The following is a 24,600-nucleotide window of genomic DNA, read 5'->3' on the forward strand; positions in this document are numbered from 1 at the left end:
AAGGTGGAGTGGTACCATCAATGGTCCACCTTTAATTTAAGGTACATAATTAAGACTTAAGAATAACTGATGTTACTCTAAAATCGAATTAAAGGTATTTCCAGGTGAAAGATGTACCCTATACACCCTTCATGATATCACCCCCGTGGCAAGGAAAGGTCCTTTATTTCTGAGTGTCTATGGAATGAGTGCAGAATTAACACAGTGTTTATACACAGTGTTATTAACAGTGTAACAGTGACTGTAGTAACTGTTAGTAACATTAACAGTGACTGTAGGCATTAACTCAGCGCTATAAGTATTTACTCAGCACCGTGAAGGATTCAGTCCACTTTCCACATGTTTTAATTTTCATGTAGACCGATCATTCCTGCTCCAAGAGACATTACATCCGGGTCATTTCACATTCATTGCGTGCCGGGTTGCCAGATCGTATTAACTATTCTCAGTTTAAAAACCCACTCATTTCACATTACACCAGTTCACACGGAGTGAAAGTGGAGTTATTTTTGGGAATCATTGCTATGTTGTTAAATGCAGCTTTATTGTTATGGTTAATCCTACAAAGGGCCACGGGGCAGCCTGGAGCCTATCCCAAGGAAATTGGGGCACAAAGCGGGAGACACCCTGGACTGGGTGCCAACCCATAACCGGGCTCAATCACAGACACGTTCACACACTACGAACAGTCTGGAAACACTAATCAGCCCACAACACATGTCTTTGGACTGGGGAAGGAAACTGGAGTACCCGGAGGAAACCCCTGAAGCACGAGGGAACATACACACTCTGCACACACAAGGCAGAGGCAGGATTCGATCCCCCAACCTCAGAGGTGAAAGGCAAACACGCTAAACACTAAAGTCAGTGGAACAGTAATGTTAGTATTAGCAAACATCAAGGATACAATTAAGGATAAAAAATATTTAAAATATTAAAATATATTCTAAATTTTGTGTCTTAAAACTAAAATTTAATACACAGTATTAAGATGTTTATGTCATATAATTAATTCATAAAAATGATTAACAAAAGCGACCCAGGTGATCATGTAAATAACACTGTTTAATTTCCCATTGTTATTCATTACTGTTGATATGAATATTTATATGACTGAGAGCGAAATTCCTCAATCTGGCACCTCAATCGCGTGCGTGAGTGCGCGGGCGCGTGTGCGAGACGGTCTGCTTCGGTTGCGTAGCTACTGCTGCAGCTCTCGGCAGAAGCGCGCGCTACGTGCTACATGGCTCCACCAGCCGCGCGTGCGGTCGCGACATTGGTGTGAAGAAGAAGAAGAAGGAGAAGAAGAAGAAGAGGAAGAGCGCCTCGTACTGGCGCCGAACCACCGAGCGGACCCGATGAAGAGCCGCCCGTTACACACGCGCTGCTAGGCGGAAGGAAATTCTATCCGCGATGTCCAAGAGCCTGAAGAAGAAAAACCACTGGACGAACAAAGTCCACGAAGCGGTGCTCACCCGCAACAAGGAGGGCGAGCTGGGCTTCGAGCTGCGTGGCGGCGCCGAGAACGGTAATTTCCCTTACTTCGGAGAGGTGAAGCACGGAAAGGTGGCCATCCAGAGCGGCAAGCTGTGCGCCGACGAGCTGCTCCTGGAGGTCAACGACACGCCGGTGGCTGGCCTCACCACCCGGGACGTGCTGGCCGTCATCAAGCACTGCAAAGACCCGTTTCGCCTCAAGTGTGTGAAGCAAGGTGAGACGGCCTGAATACAGCTGCGGAGCGGCGTAAACAGCGGCGCGCCCCCGCTGCGCGCTCCCGTCTCGCTGCCTCCGTTCCGTTATCCGTTCTAACGTGGCTGTAGCATATGTACGTGTGTGTGTTGTAGCCTAAACAGTAAGTACCAGTGGCTTTGTTGGGACGCCATCGTGTTTTTTTGCGTCAACATCAGTCCGACACGCTGGCCTACGCTATCTAAAGGATTGGTGGCTTGTTGTTGCCTTGGTTACGCGTGTCTTCCGGTCCGTTATGTGTTTATTTAGCCTCGATCACGACCCGGGCTTGAGACCTGATCCAGCTTTCACTCGTGTAGCAGCAGAAGGGCATGTTTTATGAAACAAAGCTGTGTGTGCAGATCGATCATGAAGGGTTGTGTGTGAGAGAGTGTGAAGACAGGAGAGGTGTGTTCATGCACATCTGCACATTAACACCTATAGTCTTACACAGATGTTGGGGTTATATCAGATATATTGCAGGTCTGAAATCCCTGATGACAAGGAACAGGCCTTTGAAGTTTGCTCAGGAATGTAACAAATACCACCCCCCCCCACCCACACACACACACTCTTCCCCCAAGTGGCAAGAGGACACTGATCGGTGGCACCACCTGATTGTGCACAGGACAAGCTTGCATTTGCAGAATAACGTAATATAATGCACTGTATCAGCTCCATAATATTCAATTATGGTAAAAATACATGTAACATTACAGTAGAGATTTCAACTAGGATGAGCTAGGTATGATTTGATTAGTCTTCATGAACTGCACACGAATAGTAGACTTCTCAAAGATGTGATATATTGTGTAGTAAATTGGACAGTTCTTACTTTACTACAGAAATCCCATGGTATCAATTTGCACCTCTGAAAGCACCACATATATTTGACAAGTTAGACAGTATTTGTGAAAATCTCCAGACAATTCTGTGGTACATGTACATCTGCACTCTTAAAACAGATGTCTAGTCACCAGCATGTCATGTTAAGGACAACACATTTTGTGTTGCTTTCAGCACAGTCAGCATTTTAGTACATTTAACACATGATGTATCTTTGTACATTTCCACACAAAGATGTGTTAAAAAATAACACAAAATAACAGAGATGTGTTGTTTATACTTTATTTCCCTACAATTATCCTCAAATGCGATTTTGTTTGTATGCGAAAATTCTAAAATGCTCCCAAAATAAACAAACAATTGCATGAAATTCAGGTGACATTTATTAAACTCATGAAAACATTTGACAGATATAAGAATTGGAGTTGATGCATCCTCTTATAAATCTCTCTGACATCTAGGAAGACAATAGTTCCACTCGCTTCCATTTGAAAAGCTGAAAAAGAGCAAAAAAATATGTTGGTTAGTTGTTAGCTACAAAATATAGACAAATGCCTTTGGGCTTTAACTGAAAAATCGTGTTACAGAATCCCAAATTGTGTAATTTTGGAAATGTGACCTCCACTCTCCTAATGAACAAAATGGTGCTGTAGACTCACCAGGAAAATCTAGCTAACTAAATAATATTTATTTTCCTGCCTTTAGCACTTCACCACCAATTATTTTGCACAACATAATTAAGTCAACAACATTACAGAGATAGAAATACGGCGCTAACCCATCCTCCTAATGCTAATTACTAAAGCTTGCCTTGTCCAAAACATTTGCTAAATGTAGTTAACATTAACACACACTCTGTATTACATCATGGTGAATAGCTGTAATGCTACATTATCGTTAACTCTCAAAAAGGTAAAGGGAATATCTAACATTATCGAGAGCTGTATGCTAAAGTAATGTTATTACCTCAGGTGAGCGTCTAGGTTAGTGTCACTCATCTCTACTGTGACTGATGACAACATCCAGCTAGCTAACCCTAACTCGGAGCCTCAGATAAGATGCAGACCCAGAGAATTATAAAATAACCTCAGTCCATATTTCACAACCAACATAAACACATGACACTGGTAGCATAACACCAACACTGAGGAAGCAGTACATGATATTCACTTTTGAAGCCGTCGCGATAGGTAAAGTTAATTATCACTCGCTGAGTTACTGTTTTCCACTGAATACATTTTCGAGAGCTCCCTGCCTAAATATCACAATCTCGGCCAGGCATTTTAAGCAGCGTTAATGCTAAATAGTGAGCAATGCTAACTTAACGGTGGTCATTTGGCTTCCTTGCCTCAGGACTCTACGGTCACAATCAAATGGTCAAACCAACAAACATTCACTTTGAGGCGAGTTTACATTTGGATGATGCTGTCGGCAGCGCAGATCACGCGTGTAAATTTATTTCATTTATTGGATAATTTAACACAACGTGCGTTGAAATTTTAATAACACAAAAAGTGTGTAGGCTATTAACACATCCTTTCTGAGAGTGTGGTTCTCTGGTACTGAAAAATACTGTAGTATATTTGAATATAATACTGTATTACCATCAAATACCATCATACAACCATGGTAGAAACAGAATACAGCTTTTACACGGTCCTCGACATGTCACCAGTGCGCGGGAAGGCGGGCGATTAGGCAAAAATATCATATTGCTGACATATTGGTAGTGTGAATAACACACTCTTATGTGTTATATGGGCCATGTATAGGCTTTTTAACACATCACACAGGCGTGCCCTGGTCTGGGGGGCCTAATGGAGGTAATTGGGCTTTCATGTGTGTGCATGTGTGTGTGTGTGTGTGTGTGTGTGTGTGTTTTGTTTGCACTTGACTAAGACTGTCTCTTGTTGGTTTTAGACAGCTAGATGCCACAGTGTGATGAGCCAGTTCCAACAAAGGCTATTTAATGTCCAGTATATATACACTAGCAGTCAAAAAGTTTAGACTTGGTATGGAGAAGAAGTTCTTCGGGAATTTCTTCATTTTTACTTGAGTTTTTCTGCTATTTTAGAATAATAATAACAACAATAATAATAATAACAGGTGTGGGACCACTACTCCACAAGTCCCACCCCCCCAGCTGAACTGGAAGTTTTTATTTGGTTTTTCAACAGAGTCAGACCTCCTGTTATTGCCTGAAGTTCTGGGTCACCGCCCCCGTAGTTTGAAAAGTGCAGGGTCAAATGCCAGCTCGCCCCCCGTTGCTCTGGCGACCCTGCTTTGAAATAACACATATAGAATTACGCAGTGACTTCGAAGTGTTAAAAAAGTCATTAATATTGTAATTATTTTAAATTCTGAACAGTATTCCTGAAGCGCCCTCTTGGTATCTTCTCAAACAGCTTCATGAGGAACTTCATGCAGGAGGCTTTTCTTTAAGTTCCCTAAAGATCTAAATGAAAACTACTAGTAGTGCGCATTTCATATTGTTCTCTCATGTTGTTCGCTCCAGCGTAAAGTCGAAACGTTATTGCACATTGCTTTAATGCGCCTCCATTAACATGGCCCGTCTCTCATGGACTTGGCTTGCTATTAGCTTGTCATCTTTTTAAATAGCTTCTTTTGTAATTACTATGAGCATAACCTGATGCTGTCAGATGTTTTTTTAATAAAAAATCTTGTATCACATTTAATTTCAACAAATAGATGTGTAAATCAGCACAAACAAGACACGCCTGAAAATTATGTTTTGAAGTGTAATTGTCCCTTAATATTTCAGATGATTAATAGTAGAATGCCAATTTGTCCTTAGGTGTTTGATGTTTATTCTTTAACTTATCTTTTAATTAGTTTTTTTTGTCCTCAGTACAATATACTTAATGAAATACTGAGTCATTTTCTAGAAGAGCAAATCTTAGTCAGCAAAGCTCCTGAGTACAGAGAGAGCTCCAGCCATAAAGCTTATATTCAGCGAGACAGTCTTCCTGCTGTTGTAGCTCTGTTGGCTGGACATCGACAAATCACTAGTCTGGGTCCCTGAGACAAGAAGAATATGTGTCTGGGCTATTCATTTTTTATTCATAGTTCCCTGGTGGATAAGTAGGCCAGGGATCACTAACATCTTCTCTCATTCAATGAAATAACGCTACTCAGTAAACTTATGCGATATTGATTTTTATTTTCCTGATCAGGATTTTCCATTTAAAAATATTAAAATAAAAGATTTAATCGTTAGTCTAAAAAAAAATAACCAAAGACAGGAAAGCAAGCATTTCTTCTGTTTCAGTATTAAGGAGAGAAGGGGAAGCATAATAATTTTACCAGCTGTGATGTCAAGAACTGTGGCAAACACAAAAACTCTGGAGTAGTACGCAGGTAAACAGTTAAAAAATACATGACATCACTTTTTGTTATATAATTCTCTTAGAAATCAGTTGTCTAATGTCCACATGTCCTCTGTACGGTCTACAGGAGAGCACCAGTCAATAAACCTCGCAGCATATTTAATCTCTTTCTACTTATCATCACCATTAATGTTATTCTTGAAGAGTTACATTTGACTCTTCATTATAGCTCTGTTTAATCTTTTTAGGCCAAAATCTTCATCCTTTTTTTTTCTTTTTCAGCCAAAAAAATACAAGCCGTTTTGACCATTTTCGTTTGAAATTTTTAGGTGAAATCCCTAATAATTACAGCAAAGATGTTAAATATATACTTGTCTAACCTTAGATAAGTTGAACATATACTGATTTTATTTCACATGAATCAACTTAAAATATTCTCTGTTTAACTTGACATAAATCAAGGGAGCTCGCACCTGCATCTCTGCCTAATATGAGAGCACCTGAGATTGGGGGAAAGGGGCGGGGCTTTCAGGACGTGTCTGTTAATATTGAAGAGTTCAAATCACACGCGTAAATCATTCAAGATTCGGATATTGGTTGGCTCATCTCTTGTTTTATTGGTGAGAAAAAGTCTGCTTTTTTGGTGTATTTTAAAACAATAAGTCATACAACTGTACCCCGATGTTTTTGCGGAGCTTGTATGCAAAATGAACAAAAGTTGGCAGGTCTGGAAACATAATGTAATTGCAGATAAATATCACTGGATATTGTGGCCATGTAATCGTGTAACTATTTTTATATTGCACAAGCCCACTACTGACTTTTGCAAAGCTAAAATTTCCATTTGGTATGTATATTTATGCAAAATGTGGTTCACAGTGCTGCAACATACCTTGATGCTGTAGCTACTTGTTCTGAATCCCACGGCCTGCTGCACTACACGTTGGCTTTTACTAGGCGGATTAATAACATACACCGAAGACATATTTTCATAAACAGAAAACCAAGCAAAATAATTCAGCACAACATCACAGTCACCTTGCAGTTAAAGATGTCAAAAAAATACATTCTCTAACAGGTGGGACAACAGAAAAGTGTTCACCCCGTCGTCGGGAGTTGGCAATCTGTGGCCCAGAGCCGAGGGAGCACAATTGGCCATGCTCTCTGGGTGGGAGGTATGGCATATTACTCTCTCCCCTCTGTCAATTACAGCAACACTAGCCAGTTGTAACTGTCTGTGAGGTCATGTATGCAGAAGAGGGTAGATAGCGCTTTCCTCCAAGTGTGATGTAGCTCGAAAAGATGTGTTTTGGCTGGCTTCATAGTTGGTAGTTGGTCGTTTGATGGGGAGATCTGGCTGGTGGGTAGGAATGGGCTGATGACCGAACTGAGGACAATGTGGGATAAAAACCCTCAAAATAAAAAAAGGAACAAAAAAAGATGCTAACCAGACTCAAATAGTATATTTTATGAGATGCAATGAGAACACCACAGCTCACAGCCAAACATTATCTAACATCTTATTTGTCGAGGGCACAAACCCAATGTGCTACCCAATGTGCTACTGAGTCGTCCTCTACATGGGAATTTATATACCCTTTTTGTGTCTGTTAATGCGCTTAACTTAATGCTAACTAGCTTGCCATACCTTATTACGTTATATTAGCTACCATTTTTAGCCTAGTGAATTAGGTTCCCTGTGAGCCAAAACACATTAGAGCAGCACATTAGAGCTTTCACTTGCCTGGTGAGCTTGCTAATGTATTTAGGATTTGCCCTATCTATGCTTTCACACTAACAGTCTATTTAGGAACAACATAATGTAAAAATAAAGTGTATAACTTGAAACTCAGCATGTGACAAATCCAAACCCTGCAGTTTAATTCCTTTAGATTTCTTCCTTTATCTATGTTAAATTCTTCCGCATATCGCTGTCCAAAACCCTCCTAATACTGCATAACAGTTCATTTGAACTGATTTGGTAAAGAGGACAGGAGTGACTACACTGACATGGTTCAGAGTGAGGAGCGTCCTACTCATACAGACTCAGTTCAACTGATGATCCTCTTGTGAGTTGCACATCATATGCATAAAGGGAAGAAAGAAATGATTGAAGAATAAAGCATCTGAAGGGCGGAAACAGGGTTCAAACAGACTTTGGAGAGTCACAGGACTCACAAAACCCTCTGGGTTTAGAAAGTAGAGAAAGAACAGAACTGGCAAATAGTAAAAAATATTCATGTATATTTTAGACCTTCATAAGTACCTTCTTAACATGAAAATAATTAGGGAAAAGTTCTAAATGAGCCTCAAAGTTTGTTTACACATGAAGACGTCCTGCTGACTGATTACACACTAAATTAAACATTAAATAAAAATATGCACATGGATTAAACAGCAGTTGGAGTTTCAGTAAGCATTAGTTCGCTAGTTTTATTAATAAGAGCAGCACTAGATCAGCACTGGATCAGACTTAAGGTAAGGTTAAATGCCCCACCTCCTCTTTTTTTTCATTGGTTGCCACGCTGTATTGGCTTGCTCTGATTGCCGGAGAGAGAGCTATTGTATCAACTCCCAAGCAATATTCTGAATTCATTAGCAAAATTGCTTCTTTTATATTTTTAGATGTAACATAGATAAAACTAATAGAAAGTTTTATTATCACCCAATATGTATCTTGCTGATGTAGAGAAGTTATAGTGTCCTCCTGAATTATTGGCACCCTTTATACAAATGAGCAAAAATTATTGTTAATATAATAATATAATAATAAATATAATAAAAATTCAAGATTTTTACTCAAACAATAGGGGAAACTAGTTTTCTTTGTTCTCTTTAGAACTACTTTTAGTTAATAGTATTTTCTCTCAAATACATGTGCCAAAATGGTTGAAACCCCTAATTTTTACACACTCTAAGGGTGTGTCTCGATCAGCTCCCTAGTTACCTCGGTGTTGAATCAGTATATAGTGTACATGAGTTGGGAACTGGTAAGGACCTTGGGTCACTACATATTTGGGCACTGATAACTCAATTTCCGGCGACATGACTACATACTCATGTTGTTAAACGTGACCAAAAATTAAAAACGTAAAAATATTAAAGGTTTATATGTCATATAAATTTGTTAGCTTAATCACATACGTTTCTGTCACATTACGTCAAGCAAGATAATAAGCTAGCTAGTGGATTTAAAAAAAGTCGTTAGACTCAAGTGAGTCAAATAAAGAATAGAAAGTCAAATGCAGTTAAAAATCGCTAATGTAAGTAATCATTTGAGAGCTACAACAAAGATAACAAGCTACTTACATTTGTAGCCGGAAGTTGGCTGAGAGTTCGTAAAATGGCCGACTCCGTGATCAGTGCCCTGACTACTGAAATAGGGAGCTGATTGAGACATACCTTAGGAACTCTGTGAACCTTGCCCCGTTTCCCTGGGGTATAAATATAAGGTTGCACACCCTCATGCTTTTGTCCCTTTGTTATCCATTATCATGGGAAAAACCAAATAACATTCAACACAAAAGAGATAGATAGTTGTTTATCTGCCTAAATCAGATAATGGATAAAAAAAATGCATAAAAAAAGATGTTAAAATACCATTAAGCATAATCAGGTCTATAACAAAAAATGTCAAGTTTGAAACCGTCTGAAATTTGCCAGGAATTGGACCCATGAACACCCAGTGAGGAGCATGGTGAAGGAGGGAAAAAATAGCACAAAGATCACAGTTTTAGAAATACACAGGTCTTCCTGTTGTTGTCGTCAAGTTTGAGAATAAGCTGATAAACACTACTTTCATAACAGGCTGTTTGGAAGAGATGCAAGAAACGGTTACTGAACAGGATAAAATATTAATCCCAATCACAATATTTTTTATTGTATTTCGCTTCCTCTTCCTCAAATACGTACTATTCTGGTGCACTCTGGCTGCTGTGCCATCATCAGGCTATTCATCGAGTTGAGCACTCATAACATGTGAAGTGCTTGGTATGTATAAAAAAAATCTATTCCTGTATTTCTTCATGAATGACTGTTTCAAGCAGATGACTTGCAACTAACTGCAGAACTAATCATCGGAAGTCTGGGCCCAGTATGTCACAGTATGTCATAGGAACCAATTTGGTTCAAGATGCTGCTCTTTGGCTGTGAGTGCTGGCCCATTGCATAAAAGGACTATCAGTGAGACGGCTATTGGTTGGTGTTGGTGAGATGATTACAGGCTGCCTGCATAAAAATGGACAGAGACTGATTGCAATCAACAAGACGAGTTTGCAATGGGCAGTTCATCTTTAAAAAATTAATAAATCCATGTAGCAGTCTATGTCTGACTTTAAAACACTTATAACTGTTTGCTGATATAAAATTTTATCATCCTTGTGATTGCCTAACCTTTTATCACTGGTTATATTTCTCAGTTTTAGTGGCATCTTATCCACTTTTTTAGAAATATTTTATGTACCACTAGACAGGTAAATTTAATTATAGGATTGTTATTTAGACAAAATAGGAAATTTTAAAAACAGTTGTCTTGAGACTGTCTAATAGGCATGGAAAAAATTAACATACTGACACTGCACAAAATATTGTTTGTTAATACTCTGTCACAATATTGGCTTGTAATATAATGATATTGCAGAAGCCTGCTATCTGCAAATGAGCACAAATAAGAACTTTTTAGTTTTCTACTTAAGGATTCAAAGCATTTAAACAGATTCAGGTAAGTTTTCTGTGTGCCTGTTGATAAATCATGGCAAAACCACAGTTTTTGGCCATAACCCTCATACATACACCCTCAAAAATATATTGCAAAGGAAATTGCAATTGCAATGTGATGTATTATAGTCATAACCTGCTATTTATGCCCATCTTGTCTGGCCATACAGCCTACTTAGACAGCCTTATTGTGAAGGTAACACAGCGAGTGACAATAGCATAAAAGGTTTAGCAATAATAATAATAATAATAATAATAATAATGTGTAATGTGCTGAATATATAGAGCTGATTATTGGGATATGTGTGGTGTCCTGAGAAAACCTTTCACTAGGGGATATTTTCTACTAGACATAATTCTGAAAACTACAGGCTAACCTGACCTGATATTTGTTTCCATGTTTTACATGTATACAACCCAAAAAGGGAAAAAGGTGAAAATTACATTTGATTCTGACTGCATTACAGGAGCATCATGGACATTTTGAGAGCTGGTATTACAAATGGAATTGTCCATTTCTCAATGGCATACAACTATCCAGAAACTTAATCAAAGCCTGTCATTACTGTGTGAGGAACTGTATCAGGGCTTTGGACATCTTTAGGCAGACTGCTAAATTTTAACATTGCATTGGTGAGACTGGCTCCTTACTCAACATTATCTTCACAGGGAGATAAAGGAAGATCACCTAAGCAAGAATAAAATGTTTTTAAAAAATACCCCAAACATTTTGTGTTATTTAGGTGAAATATGTTTGTGGTTTCTTAAAGATGAAACATCAAGGTATGCTTTAGGCAGAAAAAACAATTTTGTCCAAAACCTCATTTTGACCTTTTATAGCCAGATTTCAGCAACAGAGACATCTGATTGTTTTTTCCCCATTTACACTATATGGCCAAAGATTTGTGGACACCTGGCCATGACATCCATATGTTCTTTTTGAACATCCCATTCCAGAGTTACTCGCCCTTTGCTGTTAAAATAACCTCCACTCTTCTGGGAAGGCTTTCCACTAGGATTTGGAGCGTGGCTGTGGGGATTTGTGCTTGTTCAGCTACAAGAGCATTAGCAAGGGCAGCGACTGATGTTGGGTGAGGAGACCTGGGCTGCCGTCTGCATCACAGTTCACTCCAAAAGTGTTCAGCGGGGTTGAGGTCAGGGCTCCGTGCAGGTCACTCGAGTTCTTCAACTCCAACCTTGGCAAACCATGTCTTCATGGAGCCAAATAACATTCGACACAAAAGAGATAGTTGTTTACCTGCCTAAATCAGATAATGGATATAAAAATGCATAAAAAAAGATGTTAAAATACCATTAAGCATAATCAAGTCTATAACAAAAAATGTCAAGTTTGAAACCGTCTGAAATTTGCCAGGAATTGAACCCATGAACACACAGTGAGGAGGATGGTGAAGGAGGGAAAAAATAGCACAAAGATCACAGTTTTAGAAATACACAGGTCTTCCTGTTGTTGTCGTCAAGTTTGAGAATAAGCTGATAAACACTACTTTCATAACAAGCTGTTTGGAAGAGATGCAAGAAACGGTTACTGAAGAGGATAAAATATTAATCCCAATCACAATATTTTTTATTGTATTTCACTTCCTCTTCCTCAAATACGTACTATTCTGGTGCACTCTGGCTGCTGTGCCATCATCAGGCTATTCATCGAGTTGAGCACTCATAACATGTGAAGTGCTTGGTATGTATAAAAAAAAATCTATTCCTGTATTTCTTCATGAATGACTGTTTCAAGCAGATGACTTGCAACTAACTGCAGAACTAATCATCGGAAGTCTGGGCCCAGTATGTCACAGTATGTCATAGGAACCAATTTGGTTCAAGATGCTGCTCTTTGGCTGTGAGTGCTGGCCCATTGCATAAAAGGACTATCAGTGTGACGCTATTGGTTGGTGTTACTGAGATGATTACAGGCTGCCTGCATAAAAATGGACAGAGACTGATTGCAATCAACAAGACGAGTTTGCAATGGGCAGTTCATCTTTAAAAAATGAATAAATGTCTTCATGGAGCTCGCTTTGTGCACAGGAGCATTGTCATGCTTGAACAGGTTTCGCCTCTTTAGTTCCAGCGAAGGGAAACTGTAATGCTACAGCATACGAAAACATTCTACACAATTGTGTGCTTTCAACTTTGTGGCAGTCTGGGGAAGAACCACATAAATAAGGGTGTGACGGTCAGGTGTCTACAAACTTTTGCCCATATAGTGTATGTACTGGCAGACTTTCATGTGTACATATTTTTCCAAGTTTATAACTTTCCAAAAGTAAACTTTCACTTTCATAGCTTTCCCCTATCATACGATGATGAATCACCAGCTACCAGTCATCAAGGGGGGAGGCTAACACATCCCTCCTGCACGACACGACGCCAACCAGTTAAATATTTTGAGCTGCTGCTCATGCTGTGTCACAGGGCATTGTAAGGCGGAAACGCACTATCTGCTCACTTTCATATACATGAGATCAACAAGTGGCTTGTGATCGATGGCTGTGACATCTACAGGATTCAAAATCACAATCTCCTAACAATAGGGCTCCAAACATGTTTCTGTTGTGCCACTTGGGAGCCCACTGCCTGTTGTTATAATAAAACCTAACTTATCAGAGTAACGTGTTAAGCGTTACATAGCGATTTACTTGTTTATGGAAGCTGTCTTTTACTGTCTCTAAACCTCATTGAAAATGTTCCCAAAATGCAGGCCTTTAGAGAATTGACTAGTCAGTATGTTGTGTTTGTTAGGATATGTAAGGATGTGCATCTCTCATGAAGGTCACCTTTAAGCTAATAACGTTTAATGTTTATGCTGCTCTGGCTGTTCTGGCTTTACCTTTGGGCCTCTGGGATCTGGATTTGAGCATTTGTCATGCTGTAAGAAGCTATTCCATTTCTGTCAGTGCTCAAGTTGAGATTGGCATAGAAAATTTCATTTACTTTAATGCGCAAGTGGAGGAGCATGCACGTGCACCATTAATCTCAGTGAATGCAGGCTGAGGAGGAAAGGAAGGTTTTCATATCCACAATCTTTTCTTTTTTTGGTCACTATTAAACCCATTAAAGCTGAAGAGACTAACATTCCTCACTCTTGTAACTACATAACGTACCTTTTCCTCTTGGTTTTCCTAGTAGCTGGGTGTTTAAGGGGTTAATAACCTATTTGAAGATATCACAGGAACAGATTACAGGCTCACACAGTTAAGGAGTGTGTTGAAGAGCCTCATCTCCTTTGATCCCAGGGGAGGGAAGGTGCTCTGGAGTTGAGTCCTTTCTCAATACAATTCACCGTCTACCCCTGAAATACAGTTCACGCAAAGCCAATGACCTTTTTTTTAACCTACTGAAATATAAATAATAATTGAAATCCAATTCCAAAAGATTTTTTTTCATAGCTAAAGATTTGTAAGCTGACATCTCAGTGTATAAATTAAATAAACGTATCATAAGGTGCCATTTTGCTGATGCATATCTCTTGGTACACCAGGTTGCTCTGCTTCACTAAAACTAATCATTACTAAACGTTTTTTTTTCTTTTCATCATGAGCTACACCAGATGTGTTTGCTAATGTATGTGTGCACTATAATAGCCAAAACGATAAACCTGATTCAGGCTGTTTAAATAAAGGTCAGTAAACTGCATTCGATCCTTAACACGTTTTTTTTTCCTTCACATTTTGTATTATGTTCCTGCAAACGGTGAATAAATCAGACAGACAGACCGATTATCTTAGATTTACATAATGTGATGGGGTTTTTTTCTGCAATGCCAGTGTCAGTCTAAGGAAATCAAAACCGTGCTGGAAAAAACATAGTTTTGGATGTTATATCAATACTAACATCTAACATTTCAGCAATAACACTGTCGATTGTTAATTAGGTAAGTCAAAAGCTGTGATCATAATTAAAATATGATTAAAACGCGATTGTGCACCAGGAATAAAGCAGATGTGACATGAATACAATTTACTTTGTGCTGAGCTAATTTGAATTTGAATTTCAATGTTATCACAAGGAATCCACCAATCTTGGAAGCAAGGGCCAATAGAAAACGAACAAATGGCTTGTGGCCTTGTCTTTCTCATACTCAACTGCTTATTATTCCAATTTCGATACAACAATGAGGTTTTTCTGCTCCTCAGTCGACAATACTTGTCACTCACAGCCAACAGGTTAAAGCTAAATCATATCACACCAGAATGGGTAATAATCACCTGATTTTGCTTCACATTTGCAATGCAGAAATCCTGAGTGACTGCTGCTTAAGACGTATTACCTTTAGGAACAACATATGAGCAATTCCAAAAGCATCACTTTTTACTTTTAAATGCAAATAGTGACTCACGCCCAAATGAAAGAGCTCCAGTTTATTTGTGAGGAATGCACCAGGGAGCGGTTATTAAGCCTCCCTTTCGGCTGGCGTTTTTCTGCCATTAACTGGCTTCAGGCTCCACTGCTTTATTCACCAACCCTAAACAACTGCTTCGTCAGTGCAATCTGAATCTGATCCCCAAAGCATATTTAATTTGAGACTCAACCATTTTTTTCCTCTGTAGAGTTTCCTTATTGATGTTGTGTGTCCAATACTTCAGCTGCTTCACCTTGTACATACATTCGCAAGTCGAGGGACACATTTCACTTTTAATAACATTATTAAAAGTGAAATGTGTCCCTCGACTTGCGAATGTGCTGTTACAGGATAGTGTGTTGTGGCCAAATGTGAAGCGGGGTTACTGTTACAGCTTAAAAGTTGATTATTTTACAATAACAGTACGTCCTGACGTGTTTATTCCTCTTATACTACAGCCATTTGCCATTGCTAACTATGTTTAATTTGTGAAAGAATGACATGTCTTGGTTTACATTTTATTGGTTTATAGTTTGCTGTTGTGGAAGTTGGTTCCTGTTACCACTTAGATACCACTTAGATCATGTTGCAGATATAAACATTGTCCACCAACATTTCTTTTTTTCTCATTTGAGGTTAAAAAGACAAAAATTACCATGCAGATTGCCATGTTACAGAGAAACCACACAGCGCAAGGCCCTCTGTCCTGCTGCCTTTCCAGTGTTGGAAAATTTAGTTACAGCTGTACCTCGGACTGTTAGACGTGTTAAAAGTTCTAACACCAGAAACTGCTTCCATAAAGGCTAGATTAACGTCTCCTCTCAGAAAACTTCACCACATCAGCGATACCTCACATGTTTTACTCTCTTTATTAAAAGAGATCCACCTTACAGGTTCCTATGTAAGTTGTTACTATAGAAACAATAATATGCAGCCTTTACTATTGTCCAAGAAAATTAATCGACACTTTTAGACCAATGAGCATTCATTCTTTCAAAAGTCAAAATCTCTAACTGATGTGAGGATGAAGAGATGACAAGTTTAATCAGTGAATTGTTTAGTGGTAATGCATGCCACTTGTTAAAATCTGTGCTAGTTGAATTTCCTTTGATGATTATTTCATCAAATGACGCGTCAAGAGGATTTCATAAAAGGCTCTGACTGTTACACAAAGAAGGAGGAAATTATGTCACTGGTGTGAAATCAGGTCAGTTGTTTTGTCTGTAGAGGAGGCTTCTCATGCTGCGAGCACCCTACATTCAAGATGTTTTCTCTGACAAATAGCAGTGACCTTATTCCTGCAGATGGAAGGAGATTGTAGCATGAGCTGGGTGGCTGGATGGCACTTCCAAATGATCTGCCGTGAGGAAGGGACATTTTTGACATGACATCAGCATCACCTTGTTTAATCTGTGTGGTCAGGGACGGTCATCTGATCTGCTGTTATCAAACACTGCCAATGTGAAAGACACAAGCTTTCAGAAACATAAGATGCCCTGACAGTTTCACAACTGTCTGTATGTGAGATGTTTCAGAAATCTGGGTATACCACAGATGAGAGTAAGGCCAAGGTTCAATGAGATAAAATTTTAGCCTGTTTGTATGAGATGTTTTGCACAAATTAATTGTATATTCCACATGCAAAATGACTGTTAGCTTATTTATTATTATTTAAGTACAGTGAGCAATGTGTGCACTGGCATTTCATGGCCAAGGTAAATAAAAATAAATAAAAAAGTTTTTTGTAAATAAACTGGTAATATTTTAAGATTATGAGAAAAAGATGCAAATAGGAAACAGCAGCTATTCATCTCTTAGTGAGGCTATACTTTAGGCTTCACAAATAAGGAAATAAGTCTTCTGCCATGTCAGCGTCAAATTAAACTAAGCAATAGGACATTAGGACAAGTATTACGATGAGAAATTGTGTGGATTTAGAAGAATGAGCATTGTGGTCATCTCAACGGCTGTCGTTGATTATACAATATGACATCTTTTTTTCCTCCGAAGATTTATGACTTTCTTTGTATTCGAACCCGCCAGCGTTCATTATGACTTCATTCAGGAAACTGTATTAAAAATGTGGTCAGAGCTCTGAAAACAGACTTTGTATTACGCTGATAGAATAAGTCATCTAACATGATCATTAGAGCAGTGTCATTTCAGTTATGGAGTCTCACTTCGTTCCCTGCTTTAACAAACAAAAGCCTCATTTTGATGTATACAGATTAAATGAACTCCATCTTCTTAATAGGCACCAGGCTGAATACATTAGTGTGTTTGGTTCAATTGCAAGAACACGAGTCTCCACAGCCATTTATTTTCAAGAACTTTGACTGGTTTATTGCCTTCTGTCGAAGCCCTGTTAAACACGTTCAGAATGATAGCTTTCAGACCTCATCTGAGGGAGCACACTTCACCATTATCAGGGGCTCCTTAAACAGTCCTGTGCTGGAGAGGATCTAAATAAAGTCTTCATCTGTGCACATGTCACATATCTCACTGCTACTTAAAAAAAAAGTAATCGTGAAATTATTAAAATACGTAAAAATTTGACCTGTTTGAGTCTTCAAAGCTGCAGACAAATGATTGCCAGTCCCCCCCCTGCATAGCCCCCCCCCCCCCCCGCCGCATAGCTGATATACATGTTATTCTGCTGAAACATCACAGTAAGAATGATGGGATGAGGGTACAGCAATGATGGAGAGAGTAGATTCTTTGCAAAAGAGAATGCCAGCTTTATTAAACATTGTTTCATACTAAAGTGGATTAATGCTTATTAACACTTCTCCCGTGTGTTAAATGTCTCAGATTGCTGTTGAATTTGTTGAAAATTGATTCTGATTGATTTTCTGTAACAGCAGCTCTGACAGTAGTACCAGCTGTAATTGAAATCATAGCTTTATATTAATGCACTCATTTTAATTAAACAGCTAACTTGGGGACTTGTATGGTAGATACAAAGGTAGATAAAACAATGTGTGAATTGTTGATATGGTGAAGTTTTCTCTGAGGAGATGTTTATTTAACATTTATGGAAGGAGTCTCCAGTGTCAGCACTTTGTAGCAGTAAGAGGTAAAGTGATTTTCCTTCATGGGAAAGTCTTCAGAACAGAAGGATGTGTGGTTTCTGAGTAATATGACAAGCTGCATTTTTTTGCCTTATTTAAGTCAAGAGAGAAAAAAGAGAGTCTGTTAAATGTTTATAGCTGTTAGAGGTCAACCGATACTGATAAATAAGCTGGGCAGGACCTGCTGGTAACCGATTAATCAACCGATAGTTTTTAAAATTGATACTGAATGAAAACATAACACTCATAGTAAAATATTTGCTGAACTTTATTACAAAAATAAACAGTACTGACTCTACCATGAAAATGTACTGTACTTTTTGATGAATTGAATATATAAATATTAATATTAATAATAATAATACATTAACTATTAATAAATATTAAAGTAAATAAAACATATACATCCAAACTGAACCAAAAAGTAACACTCCAAATAACAAATAAAAATAGAGAGAGATCCAAAATGAATAAAAAAAACACTTCAAATAACACAAGAAAATTTGTCAGTGTAAATTTTTTTATTTCAAGCTTAGGATTGATGAGGTCTTTCAAGCTAACCAGCAAAACAATTTATTGTTACATTAAATAGCCAGTCATGGTAGCTACGCTAAACATGGCAGCTAAGGTAATTTAACTCAAATTTATAATTGGCACGTTAGAAATAACAGCTAGCTAGCTAGCAGTATTAACTAGGCTAGAATACAGTCAAAAATGTAGTTTAACCCAAAGTTTGAAGTGCTGCATATTAATCATCCAACTAGAGTTATATAGCTAGTTAATAGCTATAGTTAATAACACTGGTGCTTAATGGTACCCATATATGGTAGCTAAGGTAATTTAACTCAGATTTAGTGTATAATTAACCAGTTAGCTAGATAAGTGCATTGATACAGACTAATGTATAGATTATGATCAATAAACACTGCTGGACTTAAGTCATAAGAGCACTGGTATCTTGAAAACCAGGAAACTAGAGCTACTGTAGATAACAAGCTAACAGCCTTAATTAGGCTAGGATATGGTAGAAAATGTTGTTTAAACCAAATTAACATTTACATTTACTCATTTAGCAACTTATAAATGAGGAAATACAAGCAAAGCGATATATCAAACAAGCAGTGCTACATGCAAGATATTTAATTGAGTTCTAGAGAAGCAAGGTGCTCAGAGTAGAGGTGTAAGAGCCAGTGTAAGGGTTTTTTAAAAAACAAAATAATGTGGGGGTTGGCAGGTTAGAAGTTAGTTAAGAGCTCACGGAAGAGGTGGGTCTTTAGCCTTTTCTTGAAGATTCTGACAGATTCTGTTGTCCGGATTGAGGCTGGAAGTTCATTCCACCACTGAGGGACAGTTAGTTTGAAGGTGCTGGAAAGGGACATTGAGTCTCGCTGAGTAAGCACTGCCAGGCATCAGTCGTTAACTGATCGCAGGTTGTGTGAGGGAACATAAACCTCAAGGAGAGTGTTGAGGTAGGGGGGTGCTGTTCCAGACATGGTCTTGTACGTGAGCATCAAGGCCTTGAATTTGATGCGTGTGGCTACAGGAAGCCAGTGGAGGGAGATGATGAGGGGTGTGACATGGGTTCTTAATTATACATTTATATTTAGCAAGTTAGCAAGTTAAGTGCATTAATAAAAAAAAATATAAACATAATTTATTTGACCAATAAACATACTGTATGTTGTAGCTAAGTTTTAAGAGCACTGGGATCTTGCAAGCTAGCAGGGAAATAATGTTAGATATCCAAGGGGTCATTACTATGTTCCCATGGCCCCATACTCCCCAGTTCAGTATTCCGCTAACACACAAGTAAACTTTTAAAAAGGTTTTATGTACTCAGGACTGATTTTCCAATGGCCCTATTAACTTGATTACCTTTTAACTAAGACACATTTAAAGGAATAACATCATACATCTTTCCATCCTTCATCCACATTTGAAATTTCCGAAAGTTATGAACTTGGAAAATTATCTAGGTTGCACATGCTGAATCCTCATTTGTGCTGCTCTAAAAATAGCTTTTAGTCTACTGTACATTCATACACTCATACAGTTCAACTCCATGCATGAACAATAGTGAAATCTATAGACTAAACTGAAGAAATACCATACTGTAGCCTATAAAACACAGTAAACGGTCATGAAAGGAACAAAATGTTAAGTATGAACATGTCCCAGCTCTCACTTATGCTGAAGCTTAACTCCAGGTTTAAAATACCATTTGTTCATTATGTGCCATACAAATCTGGGGAACATAGGACCCTGGGAAAATAGATACGCACCCAATATCTAGCTAGCATCAATTAGGCTAGAATATTGTAATCCAATATTTATAATTAGCCAGTTAGCTAGTTAAGTGCATTAAAACAGACTGGTGTAAATTAATCTCACTGGTCGAAGTAATGTTTACGGAACGCTGACTTCTTGAAACCAGAGGTAGAGAACTAGCAAGCAAGGGTAGCTAATGGTACCCAAATATGGTAGCTAATGTAATTTAATCCAGCTTTAGGAAGAGGTAGTTAGCTAATTAAGTGCATTATACAGACTGGTAATTTATTTAAACAGTAAGTCTTATGTGCACTAGAATTTTGCAAACTAGAGAAAAAAGAAGTTGAAGAACTAGCTAGCATCATTAACTAGGCTAAATAAGGTTAGCTAGTTAAGTGTAACAGTAAAAATAAAAGTGGGATTTGGGTACTTGCTGTCATTTTGTAAACAGAAAGATGTAGTTACAGCCTCACGTCTCTGCTTGATTGACAGTACAAAAGAACACTGCTGATGCTATAAATGAAGATTACAAAAAGAGTGCAGTTTCGTGCAGTGCTGTGTAGTTTGACATGAGCCATGCTGACTGAAATGTTCTTTATTTAGCTTGTAATCAGTGGCAAGTGGTTCCAGAGAGTAATGTGCATACTTTCACACTTTCAGGATCAACAGAGTGAGTCAGAGGCAGCGGTCACTTCCTTCCTGATGAGACTGACAGCTGTAGTTATCCTCTGTAGAATTATAGCCTAAATTAATAATATGGCTAGTTTGATCACAGGCCTGATGGCGCATTCGAATCATGTCGGAAAGATCGTATTTCCAAGTTGAACGCACACGAATGGCACCACAAATACAAAGCCATATTTACAAGTGGGAAACGTGAGATACTCTTTGATCCCCGAGTTTCAGAGTTGGGGGCGTGTCAGTAAGAAAACTGGTAACGGTAGAAAACGGTAAATTTGTTGAACCTTAAGTTTACTCACCTCAGAAGCTGATTTCAGTTATTACGTTGTTTGGTATATACAGCAAGATACTGAAATACAAACAAACTGCTTAACGTGTCTTTGTCGGGCTTTTTACTTTACAATAAAACGATAATTTCCTGCACAAAATTCGATAGCATTGTACAATTACGATATAATATGCAACGATAAGGTTTACAGTGGCTTCATAAATTTATTAAAAACCTAAAAAAGTAGCAGTTTTCTAGCAGTAGAGTTAGTATTTTTTTATAGTTAATTAAGAGAAGGTACACCGCCATATTGCGCTGACCAAAGTGACTTGAAGTTACGACTTCCCAACTCGCAAATACGAACTTCCCAGGAGAACTTGACTGCACCATGATTGTAGCGTTTGGAGAGAGAGTATATGTTGTGTAATGCCATGACGTTGCCTCTGCACTCAGTCCCAGGTGCTCTTCCACAGGTAGACGCAGGCAGGTTCGGCTCAGGACAGGAGCAGGAACGTGGAGCCGTTACAGAGGCAAATGAGAGATACAGAAGGAGGGAGGCACTGTGTTTGTGCATGCTTGCATGTGGACGCGTGTATAAACTCTTAATCAGATGCACAGCTTGCCCTGTTGTAGGAGTGGATGGCAAAGAAGGAGGTATCGATCAGATGGTGTGACTTTTTTTCTTCTCTCCGTGTCAGAGAGATGTGAAGCTTTTTCTCAAGCCTGTTTCAACTGCTCTTCACTGTCCAGCGGCTTTCCGAGAGAAAAACGTTCACCTGATCAATAACGTGCTTTCCTGTTTGCTTGGCTTCCTCAAAGGCAAGAGTGTCAGCCATGATTATGCTGTCAAAAACGCACACTGAAAACACTATGTAAGTTTTATTAACCTCGCTGCCATTTACAGGAATCAATGGGGAGATAAATTGCAGACAGATATGGAAGAGCCAGGGACATGGATTTTTTACTGTAAGAGTAAAACTGATAGCACAGTCAAATCTTAGTTCCTCTTCATTTCATTTCATATCAGTAATTATATTAATAATCTTGATGTATGTTTGAGTCCGGAGCCCCAAAGTGCTTCATCTATAAAATATTAAACAGCACTTATCCTAATTTATACCACAGTGCTGTTGAATTCTTGAATCTGCTTGGTCAGAAGGTGTTGATTAACAGTTCTTCAATTAACAGTTCTTCAAATTATGAGTTTATATTAATGCGTTTATTTTAGTATGTCTTGTTTCTATAGCAGTAGGGACATGTATGGTGGACGCCTCACGTAATCTAAGTCTAGTAATAAACTGATTAAAGATATCTCATTATTTAACAAAGAAGAATAAAGATTATAATACAACAGTTTTCCAGCACAAAATTAAACGTTACAGAAAAATGTTCGTATGTCAGTAAAGAAACCAGCACTTATAAGTGGTAAGAGACACTTTTCAGACAAAAGACATAATGATGGCTGCTGCGTTCTGCTGCAAAAATAGAAGCAAGTGCGACAGAGTCCAAGTCTCCAGAAGAACCGTGGCTGGTTCTGCAAGATGCTCAATAAAACTTACTTTTCCTTATAAAACTCCACAAATTCTACCCGAGGCTACTTTCTTAAGGACCGTCACACCAAATATTGGCTTTGTTTCATTTATTACTGTTTACTGCTCTTTATAGTATTTTTTAAAATGGAGAAACATTTAATTTTATTGTTTTTGAAGGCATCTTTGCTCTACAGTATTTATTTGCATGTGCCTGAGACCTTTGCACAGTACTGTAACTTTTGACTTAAAATATGAAAGCTCATCAGATGAGGATGAAAAGGAAGAAGGGATGCCAGTTTTAGTCGAAGCACCTTTAAAGGGAATGTACAAATCAATGTGAGCTACGTAGCTAGCCAGCTAGCCGACGTGCTATAAAACTAGTGTAGCTTTTGGGATCTATTTCCTCTAGTGGAGTAAAAACAAACCGAGCATTTGACCATATTGTGTCACTTACAGGATATTGATTTCTTGTTTGTGGAACTGTTGTATAAAAGCAATATCACACAGACAAGGGTGTGGTTTCACATATATTCAGTATAACCGCACTCTTGCTCATGCAGTCTTGATTAAATATGATGAAGTTTTCTGTAGGTGAAGTTTATTTAACATTTATGGAAGGAGTCTCCATTATCAGCCCTTTGTAACAGTCAGTCATGGAAGAATCTTCAGGACAGAGGACTTCATGCTTTGTAGTTTCACAAGGGCTGTCTCAATCGCAAAATCCTTCCATTGCACTGGAATGTTCCTAAAAAATCCCACAATGCACCTCAATCAATGCTCACTACGTTCCCTTGCAGTAAATAACGTCATGTTTTCTGAAGCCTCTCAGCTCGGGAAAAAAAATAAATAGGCAGACGAACTCTCAGTCAACTTCATCTACAAGTGTAAGTAGCATGTTATCGTTGCTGTAGCTCTCAAAATTATTTTGAACTTGACATGATGTTCTATATACAGTTTGTTTGAGTCTAATGACTTTTAAGTGCTTAATAAATAATAATAATAAAAAAATAATCCAATAGCTTGCCTACGATCATGCTTGAAGTACCATGACACAATGTGTGTGATTAAGCCAACACATTTATATGACATATATAAATTAAATATTTTGAAGTTTTTCATTTTTGGTTTTATAACGAGAGTATATAGTCATGTCACCGGAAATTGAGTCAGCAGTGTCCCAGTGTGTACCGAGCCAGGGTCCTTACCACTGCCCGAACTCATGTACACTATATACTGATTCACCACCTAGGGAGCTGACTGAGACACACCCACTGTCATTTTTTGGTCTTATTAAATTCATGAAAGACAAAAAAAAATTGCCTGGTGAGGCAACGACTGTTTAGAGCTGTTATAATGTAAGTGATAACAGGAACTAACTTGTGGACATTCCACAACATTTAATGTAACTAGAAACACATAAAAATGTTATAAATAACAATAAATAAGGTTAGTTTCTCTTTCACAGAGCAAGCTAATACCTAGACGGTTATCTAAGCAAGCCTAACTAGCAGATTACACAACATGTCGGGGGTAGTGATGATTCATGCTAATAATAATATTAATAATGCAGAAAGGAGATTGTGGCTCCAGGCCTGTGCCAATAATTGGTCGTGTCTGTTGAATATTGTTGTATATTGTATGAGCAATTATCGCCACATGCCTGGAGCCTCAATCTCCTTTCTGAATTAGTAAGGGCTCATATTGTGTGTCTGCCAGGTATCTAATTCATTAAAGGATCAAAAATGTGTGCGTGTGTGTGTGTATGTGTGTGTGCAGACCC

General features: G+C 38.3%; 1 protein-coding gene across 7 annotated transcripts in view; it reads left to right on the forward strand.

Annotated features, from left to right (window-relative positions):
- Positions 1-1,180: 1,180 nt before the first annotated feature.
- The window catches only part of magi2b (membrane associated guanylate kinase, WW and PDZ domain containing 2b), a 176,989-nt gene continuing 153,569 nt past the window's right edge, over positions 1,181-24,600 (forward strand). For all 7 annotated transcript variants that reach the window (XM_017474681.3, XM_017474682.3, XM_017474683.3 and 4 more), the window contains exon 1: positions 1,181-1,711. In XM_017474681.3, the coding sequence (XP_017330170.1) occupies positions 1,414-1,711 (298 nt within the window). In that variant the 5' untranslated portion in view covers positions 1,181-1,413. The remainder of the gene's footprint in view (positions 1,712-24,600) is intronic.

This window comes from Ictalurus punctatus, chromosome 8 (assembly GCF_001660625.3).
Source record: "Ictalurus punctatus breed USDA103 chromosome 8, Coco_2.0, whole genome shotgun sequence".
In the NCBI taxonomy this organism is placed as follows: Eukaryota; Metazoa; Chordata; class Actinopteri; order Siluriformes; family Ictaluridae; genus Ictalurus; species Ictalurus punctatus.